At 47.6% G+C, this 9,694-nt stretch overlaps 1 protein-coding gene across 1 annotated transcript; it reads left to right on the top strand.

Annotated features, from left to right (window-relative positions):
• Window positions 1–263: 263 nt before the first annotated feature.
• Window positions 264–5,472, top strand: LOC126543227 (carboxypeptidase D-like). Its single transcript, XM_050190360.2, has 2 exons — window positions 264–1,291; window positions 4,751–5,472. Exons 1-2 carry the CDS (start codon window positions 264–266, stop codon window positions 5,091–5,093), a joined length of 1,371 nt encoding a protein of 456 aa, XP_050046317.1. The 3' UTR covers window positions 5,094–5,472.
• Window positions 5,473–9,694: the final 4,222 nt, after the last annotated feature.

Below are 9,694 nucleotides of genomic sequence, written 5' to 3'. Positions count from 1 at the left end.
CCAGCATTTTAATTTTTACTCCTCGTTCGCCGACTACTCAACCAACCACACTGCAGCACTGCACAGCACCATGTGATTTGTGCTTTAAGAAACACGAAAGATTTGCTTGGCGCGTACTTCTTCGCGTGCAATCAAGGACAGAAAAAACAGGAAATTTAGCCACCCGAATCATGGCAAGGCATCATCATCATCAATTCCCCACTGAGGGTATGCGCCACAAACACTCAGGTCAACAACTACTACGTTCGCAGCCGGTCGCTGCCATGTTGCGCTTGAGCTTGCTGGCGCTGCCCGCCGTGGTCAGCTGGTGCGCGTTGGTCGCCGCCGACGACACAGACGACCTGACCTACCACAGCAAGCAGGCTCGGCGCGAGGCTGTGCAGGGCCTGCACGAGGCGTTCGGTAATCTCACCCGGCTCGAGATTGTGGGAAAAGTGGCAAACAGTCCCGTGTACGTGCTCGTCATCTCTCGGACACCGCGGCGGCAGTTTTTAGTGCCGCGCGTACACCTGCTGGCCAACTTCCCTGCTGGCAGCGAGCTGCTTATCAAGTTGGCGTCGTACCTTCTGCACGAATACGGCCGGAACGAGGCTGTAGCGCGCGTCGTCAACAGTAGTGAGATCCACATACTCTTTTGGCTCGAGCCGGCCACCGTCAGCGAGAACCCCAAGGATGACTGCTCGGCTGATGACCATGGTCGTGAGCTGGAAGGCTTCCCAGACTACTTCGATGAGAAGTCGGACAAGTTCACCGACCAGGCCCGCATGCCCGAACAGGTGCAGCTCGTGATGCAATGGCTCAAACGGGGCAGCTTTGTGCTGGGCGCGCACGTGCGCGGCGGCGACGGTGGCATCGCCGTGGCCTATGGATTCCATAATAGCGCCAAGGATTCGCCCAGCGAGGCTCCCGACGAGGACGTGATGCGCAACCTCTCGATTAGCTATGCAGATCACAACCAGCAGATGAAAAGGGGCACACCGATCTGCCCCGGCGGTCACCTGGGGGGCTTTCCTGGCGGTATCATCAACGCGGCAGCCTGGAAGAGGAGGCCCGGCCTCATGCAGGACTATGCTTACGTGCGTGAGGGTACCGTTACGGTGGACCTGGCATTGTCTTGCTGCAGGGTTCCCAGCGAGGGCACGCTGCGAAGGTTGTGGATGGAGAACAAGCACGCAATCATTCATCTACTGGGCCAAGTTCAGCGTGCCATCCGAGGTTACATCAAGGGTCCTGACGGCACTCACATACCAGGAGCCTTGCTAACGATCCGCGAACGGAACGTGGGGTTCAGGTGACCCTTCGCGCCTTATCCCAGAAAACACACACACAGCACGATTTATTTTCTTGGTATAATTGACAAGTTCCAAATAGCACCTGTGCAAGGTGCACCGGCTAGGCAAATTTAATACTCGCATGTCACAAGGATAGCGATTTGGGCGAGTCGGTATCCACGACGTTGTATTTGCATTACCGCAACTATAATGAGTAAAAGAAAAGCAAAAAAAAAGGGGGGGGGAGACGAAAAGAAACAGGCAATAGGGGTTGAGGGGGGAGCGAGATAGACTCTTTTTTTACGTGGCACCTGCGAATTGCTTTTATGGCAGTGTATATTCTCCCGGCAGCCAAGAGAATTTCTGAACCGAACTTCTCCTGGCACTCACCTCCTAGTGGCTCTCGGAAGGTTAGGTTAGGTTGGGTTAGGTTATGTTATGTTAGTTAGGTTAGGATAAATTGTATATATGTTATAAACAGGGATAAGGCGCCTCAGAAAGGCTGGCAAACGTTCCGATAGGAGGACCTTTTTTTGTCAAAGGTGGCGTCGTCATTCTCGGCAGGTTAGTTTTAACGGGTTAGTAGAGTGACGTCACGTGCAATTGTTGTCGGTGGCGGCTGGTTGTAAAGGTAGAGACTGAAAAGAAAATTAGTGCTGTCGTTTGACGCCTCTAGGCGTGGTTTCTAAGACGAGGGGACAAGAGCGAGAGAGAGAGAAGTCGGCAGAAAAAAAAAGGACATAGGAGGGTGTTGGGGGAGCGAAGGTTAGGGGAGCCTTCAGAGGTGTCGTAGGTGGAATGCGTTTGTGGCTTTAGAAAATCCGGTCAGCCGGTCAGTGTGCGAGTAACAAAAAGACATGAGTTGAAAGACTGACTTGAATAGCGTAGCAGCAATGCGTTGGGTACTTTTGAAGGTGTTGGCTACACGGAGTCTGGGGCAATGGATAGGGTATTTGGAAGGCAGCAGCTTGGTCTCTCAGAGGACGTCAGCTTCAGTAGTTCAGCGTAGCCGTCATCACGATGGTATACAGAAGTGTCGCGACCCTGTGTGGTCGGGGCGCCGAGAAAGGAATCACGGTGTCTGGGACTTTGGAATGTGTCGGTGTGAGTCTTTAAAACAAAATAAAAAAAATAAAAAAAACCCGACGAACAAATAGGAGGGTGACATCAGAAAAAACTGGAGGTGGCGGCAGGTGTACATGGGAAACGGGCTCGTATAGTTGATATATGCGTAAAAGCGTGGAAGAAAATAATAAATTGAGTCTTAGAGGAGAGGGAGGGAAGAAATGGAAATGCAGGAATAGGTGAGGTTGAGAATCGAGATTAGCTGGTGGCATAACGTGTTTTGTACCTTTATTCATGATATGAGAATTTTAGGTAAGTTGTCACGTACCAAATTGAACCCCGTCGGTTGTAAGCATTTAAACTTGTATATGGGGCATGCTTCTGTATATCTCCTCTCGCGAGGCGAACGGAAATTTGTTTGTAGTTATAGAGCCTTGCTTTATCGAATATGTGGTCATGTTCATTGAAATGGCTGGCTATACTTCTTTCGGTAAATTGTGTTTTGTATCTGCGCGATGGCCGCTGAGTCTTGTATGAAGTTGTTGTACAGTCTCACCTATGTATTGTTTGTTGCAAGCGACACATTCTAGACAGTAAACTACGTTGCTTGACGTGCATGCGAAACTGAAAGTTACATTGTGAAGGTAATCCGACGCTGTACTTTTTACTGTAGTAATAGATTGAGTATGTTTGCACCTAGAGCACCTGGGACGGCCACAGGGACCGGATGTTGGCTTCATCTTTGTCCTTAGATTGGTATGCACGAGAATGTCCTTGAAATTAGTGTTGCGTCTGTAAGCTACTCTGGGCGGGTCGGGAGAGATGTTATTTCTGGTTACTGGTGATAATTGGGCAGTATTTACTGAGGATGTAGTTCACGTTTGGGAGTGCGTTTGATAATTTAATAGCAAGAAGAGGCGCTGTTGTTTTTGCGATCTTAAAGCGGGGTTTGAGGACCTCGGCTCGATCAAGTTTGGTTGCATCGGTGTAGGCTTTCAGAAGGGCAGTGTTCGGGTAGTTCCTGTTTGATAGGGTTTCTTTAAGGTGATCGAGTCTACCTATGCAGTCATGGTTTTCAGGTTCGGATAGGTTAGGGCACACCTGCACGCAGTTTTTCCCGGCAGTTTGCCACGTGACTCCAGAGAGCCAATAGGAGGTGAGTGCCGGGAGAAATTCGTTTCAGAAATTCTCCCGGCTGCCGGGATGGTAGATGCTGCCTACTTTTATACTCAGTGAAAAGCAAAAAAAAAAAAAAAAAATCACAGCTCACGTTCGACACGTGCCGACAGATTAAGGATCACCAATTCATTGCTTGATAAAGATGGCCAACTCGCACTCGTATCGCCAAATCTTGCTGTCTGCTTTGATAAAATCACGTGTCAGCTGTTTGTGACTGCGACCTATATCTCATTTGTCGTATCTATGTATCTATAGCACATTTGTCGACCTTCACAACCACAAGTCTAGCAGTAAAGCAAGAAAACCCTGGTTGATATTTTATATATTATTGTAATGGCTCGTGGTAATCTATGATTCAGATAGTGCCCCGTTTGTTCAGCGTAATATTTGCCCAAGACAAAGGAATCCTACACACCATACTTTGTGCACATTGCACCAAGTTGACTGTCATTTTTCGCAGCCAGGGACGGTATTCCCGGACGATCACTTTCGGTGATACTATCCCTTTAGTGTGACGCAGTACAGAGCGCGTTGAATGAGTTGAGCGGTTTTGCTCAACCAGCAAATCAGCTCAACCGATTTCGCTCAGTCGGCGCGCACTGAAAGCGATGTCTCCGAAAGTGATTGTCCGAGAATACCTCCCCAGGACGTGTAACCTTCTAGCATTTGTAAGCTTATAAAGTTTGTGAAGTTGAATATGCTGAACGGTGTTCTTCATACTGTGAGAATCAGTGCGAATGGCAAGGAATCGCACTTAAGCTTGCAACCTGTGTGCACAGAAGTTGCGTCTGGTCTGCTCTGTGGTTGTGTGGAATCGACAAGATAGTTTACAAGGTTGTATATTTTTGTTTAACCTTTAGTGTCTCATGTTTTCTTCTTTTCAAGCATCCTTGTGCTTTCACGGTAGCACAGCGTATGGAAACTTTACGAACATGATGGCCCTGTGCAAGAAATGATGTACATATAGTATTGTTGCCGCGTGTTGCGAGTACCAAGAGGCGAGTAAGCAACGAATGCTGCAGGTTACTCAGTCATCGTACAGTGTCGCTAAAGTGCAGAGTAGTAGCTTGGAATTCATGCAGATGATTGTTCTGCAGTGTACACTGTGCAGCGTGTATTAGTGATTTTCTTTCGGATATTTCTTCGGTGGCTCATTCGACGGTTGCTGCCAGACATTGTAGGTAGCGTTACTTTCAAGCCAGCGTCGTTCGTTTCTTGATCGCCTTTGGTGACAGGTCCACCGACCAAGGGGAGTTCTGGAGACTCTTGCAACCCGGCACCTACACGCTCGTCGTCAGCGCCAAAGGCTACCTGCCGACCGCCGTGACCGTGAACGTGCCCGAGCACGCACAGCAGGAAGCGCCCATCGCGGTCGTCATGAGGCCGTCCTTGTACCCAGCCAGGATCCTCCCAATCGACAGCTACAGCACCGAGAAGGCGATTCCCGAGAAGCGCGGCGGCAGTGCAGACACGGCGTCAACGGTCGGCGCCGTTGCTGGCTGCGGCTTGTGCCTGCTGGTGCATGCTCTTGCTTTGTGCGTCGTCGCGGCTTGCCATGGCTGCTCGGCTTCATTCTGAGTATAGGCAAGAAATCGCTGTGTGCCAAGAGCGCCTGTCCTGGGAGACGACAGCTCCGTGCCTTTTCCCCACACTTCTACCATGATATGAGCATAATTTGACGTTCTGTTATTTTAGGAGGTTATAGCTACGGCGAGCCTTGCAACGTCTGAGCACGCCCCTAAGAAACAATTCGCATGAAGCGTCTTGGGCACTGATTTTCGCGCTATTGAAACTGCACCTTGCAAGTTCGTTGCAACGAGGATCTTTCCATTTGTGATGATATATAATAGATCTTGCCACACTTCAAAGCTGCGCAAGGAACTTGTCATAGGGTAACATACTGTTAGGACGCAACTAAACACATTAAAGACCACGTGAAGTATGGCTCGGTGGACTCAGTCGCATAACAAACGCAAGTTTGCGCATGTGCCTTAATTTTTTCTCAGTTCATTTTCAAAAAATTAACGTCAGACACACGTTTGCAGAGGGTCCTCCATTCGAACAAAGGCGTAAAAGTTACGGAGCGACGCTCTCCCCGTTAACTTTCGGGTTAATAAGCTAACAGAAAGAAATGCCTGTATACAGTATCCTCATCGGTGGTGTTTTCTATCGAGAGCGAAGCGATATCAGCCACTTTTTTGTTATATTGTTAAACTACTTGCGAAAAAGGAGGACATAGGTAGAGTACTGTGGGGGCATTCGTCAAAGGCACATACAACGGAAACAAGCAGAAAAGCTGCGGTTCTCTAGAGGTACAAAAACAATACGCACATGACGGTTGTATGGGCGCTGCATGCTGCAGGTTAGTTATATGGGAGCGAGGCCGGGGAAGCGCTGTGAGGTCACGTCATGCAGTGTTTGCTTCATTTTATTAGTTTATTGCCCACCACTGCATGCACTGATGCGTGCGCGCATGGTTCTCTTCGAGTATAGAAGCATGCATGCCATTCCCGAAACGTTTGGGAATGACATGCTTGGCAGTTTTCTGTAGCACGCCCCAGTATAAGTTGCGCTATAGAATTGCAGTATGCGTGGTCGCGTTAAGTGTGACGGCGGCTGCACGTGTGGCATTTGTTGCGGGAATTCCCGTTTTGTTAAGAGCACCATTCCGCGAAAAGATAAAGGCCAGGCTACGGTTGCCCCAAGTGACAAGATGACCTTCGTTTTTGCGATAGGGTGTACGTGGGCGTTAATTGTGGGCTTCTGCGAGTTAAAGAGAGGCTTCACTACGGAGCAATATATATGCAGGATCGAGTGCCGAGTCATCTGATAAGGCGGCCCCACTACTATAGATCTACCAAATGCAACTAGGAAAACATTTGAAAAAACCTATATCACCAGCAATTTTTGTTTAATCCTACATTTTTTGGAATCGTATACGCGCAAGAAATTACGGAAGTTGGACTTTCTGGCCGATTCCAGCACCAGTACGTGTAGGCGGAATCGGGTTTACACAACAGTAATGATACTCATAGTTATCATATGGCAAGACACTAGAAACAGCGCACTCTGTGGCCACTGTGTACGATATACTAAAAGTAAAGGAAATTTAAACAAGCTCGACAGGGAGTAGGATGAGACCGATATATAAGAGTAAAAGGATATGGAGAGCGTCAAATCGTTCACATGCCATTAATGGTTACTTTGATGTTGCGTGGAATGGATGACAACGCAAGCAGTGAAATTCCAGCTGCAGGGGCGACCAAGGAAATGACCTTATTTGAGGAATTGCAGAATGGCTTGTTCACTTGAAACTTGTTCACATAAAGACTCAATGGTTAAAATGTTCACACAGTTGTGGACGCGCTCTTTATTTGGAGACGAGATGGAGAATTTGGCCTGGCTTCTCGTCTGTAACGTTTTCTTTATATATATATATATATATATACGGCGACTTTTTTGTTGGTTCCTGCTACCGTACTCTATTTCTTTTATTTTAATTTAGTCACAGTGACATGTCATGCTGTTCTTTGTTTCCGGTTCTTTGTTGGTAAGCTTATAAAGTTTGCTAAGTTGAACATGCTGAACGGTGTTCTTCATACTGTGAGAATCAGTGCGAATGGCAAGTAATCGCACTTAAGCTTGCAACCTGTGGGCACATCTTCAATTTTTATGCTTTTATCCCCTTCTGCCTGAACAGTTATCTGCCCCTTCCAGCATGCGTTTCTCCTTCTTTTCACCGGAGAGACTGTAGAAGTCGAGGTTGCAGACCTGCCCTGACCCGCGTCACAGGAAGAAACGAGCCGGACGGCGACACTGAGAAGACGAGTTTGCCCTGGCAAGCAAGGAGGCGATTCTCGGCACTCGTTCGGAGCGCCTCGTTCTCCGCCCCGATGTGCCCAAGCTGGAACTTGCTCGGTGGTTTGGCTGAGTTTTGGGTGGATTTGACCTAGTTATCTTACTTATTTTTGTAGGACTTATCTACTGATTGATGCAGCGCTGATGTTTAAAAACTCTCCTGGGCAAGGGCTCAGCCCTTGGACAGCCTCCCCTTCTCCTGATGATTTGCCTTTGCAATCTTTCTTCTGCAGCGGTGTTAGCAGCATCCCTGTCGCGCTGGTGCCCTTGAGCGGTGGATTCATCCGGCTGAACAACCCACAGGCTGTTCAGGCCGAGCTCCAAGCCATGACGCGTCATTTCCAGATGATAAGCGATGTCCGACAATTTGGAAGAGGTGGGACAATTTGTAGGTCATCAGATTCGACCTGTGTTGCAGACCTCCTAAAGTGTAAGACTTTCGCATCTGTCCCGGTGAGTGCGTTTATTCCTCCTCATCTAGCATGCACTAAAGGCATTGTCCGGGGCGTACTCTCGATTGAGCCCAACTGAGACTCTGGAGAAACTGTCTGATGCTGGCGTCATACCTGTATACCGATGTAACCGACTCGCAAACGGGGAAAAAGTTGCCACTGAATCGGTTAGTGCTACGTTTGCTGGCATGTCCTGCCCATCTGAACTAAAAGTGTGGCCACTTATTTCTGGAGTGGAACCTCTCGCTTCCCGTTCACTTCAGTGTCGGCAATGTTGGCGTTTTGGCCACAGTGCAGTGCAGGAGGCGGCAAATCAAATGCACGCAGTCGCGTCTGTGAAGATCATTCCCCCAATGAGTGCGCAGCTGAAGCCGAAACGTGCTGCCTATGTGGAGGAAACCGTGCGGCTGACTATGGAAACTGCTCGGCAAAAGCTAATGAAATAGAGGTACTCGAGATAATTGACAGACGACGATGTTCGCGGTGAGAAGCTATTACAGTCGTCAAGGAAAGAGCCTTTGGATACGCTGACCTCACTGCGAGGCAATCTACTTTACATGGAGAGAACTTGTTTAAACTCATTGAATCAGCAATAGAAAAAGCAATGACAAAGGCTATGCAACATAGTGTCACAAGTGTTACCGAATGTATTTCCCAAGTGTTTACTGCGCAGATGACACAGCTGTTGCAAACAGCTGCATCATAAATCATCAAATTGATTGCTTGTGCTGCAGAACAGGTAGCCAGTTCAGTCCTAGCGCCGAGTACTAGATCTGACCCAACATCTGTTGGATCCGATCCTTGTCCTTCGCGTCAGTCAGACTCACAGGTTGACATGGAAACAGGTCAGGATACCAGGCCGCAAAAGCGAACTGGGTCTCCACTAACTGCGTCTTGTCCATATACCAAAAACAAAAAGGGTAATCCCATTTCTCATTCTGGCATCCAAGAAAGTACGATGCGACGGTAGTCGCTGAAGTAGTTAAATCAATTACATTATCACCATAGCTTTTCTTTAAAGTATTACAGTAGAACTGTCGTTCCTTGTTTTCTGCTTCAACAGACTTAAGTTGCTTAACAACTCATCTGAATCCTGACGTCATAATCTTAAAAAAAACCTGGCTCACTCCAGATAAAAAATTGTATTTTAAAGATTTTCGATTTTTTCGATTAGATCGCCTTTCACTAGGAGGTGGTTCAATGATTTTGCTGCCATCTAAATTCTGTCATAAGGCGAAAATAGCTTTCAAGTTAATTCTCCGGAATGTGAAATTTTGACATTGCACCTAAGCATCTCAGGCTACCGTTCATTTCCGATTATAAATGCTTATTTCCCTACGGGCGTACACAGTACATACCAATTGGATAGTGCGCTTGCCAGCTGCAAAAATGAAGTCATCCTTAGTGGTGACTGCCACTCGCATCACGTGTCATGGGACACGTCTGGGACTGGACCATAGATAAAAATCTTTCATGCCTTAATATCAGACAACCTACATTTGTCCGTGGGCAATCTCGCTCAGTGTTAGATTTGACGTTTTCTAGTACAAGTGTCGCCTTGACACCTTGGACTACGATTGATTTCTGTACAAACAGTGATAATCTCCCGGTGTACTTTGAAATTGCATGCCCTTTAACATCAGTTGAAATACAAGACAGAATATTTGTGAATTGCAAAAAAATTAAGGACTCCTTGCGCTCCACCATTGTGTCATTAACTAATAGTAATGACGAAGAAATTGGCTTGAATATTTGTTCAGCATTACAGATGTCCCGACAAAAGTCTGAATTCGTAATTCAGACAGCTAAGCGTACCTAATCTAGTCCCTGGCGGAACAGTGACTGCACACAAGTTTATCGAAGAAGGAA

Source organism: Dermacentor andersoni, chromosome 1 (genome assembly GCF_023375885.2).
Source record: "Dermacentor andersoni chromosome 1, qqDerAnde1_hic_scaffold, whole genome shotgun sequence".
Taxonomy (NCBI): Eukaryota; Metazoa; Arthropoda; class Arachnida; order Ixodida; family Ixodidae; genus Dermacentor; species Dermacentor andersoni.
The sequence above is the reverse complement of the archived record's forward strand: the minus strand, read 5'-3'. Positions and strand labels throughout refer to the sequence as shown.

Bases quoted from the DNA above. Each gene is read 5' to 3' on its own strand.
- LOC126543227 (XM_050190360.2), top strand. From the start codon at position 264: ATGTTGCGCTTGAGCTTGCTGGCGCTGCCCGCCGTGGTCAGCTGGTGC. The intron at 1,292-4,750 runs GTGACCCTTCGC...CTTTGGTGACAG, and splicing joins GAACGGAACGTGGGGTTCAG to GTCCACCGACCAAGGGGAGT.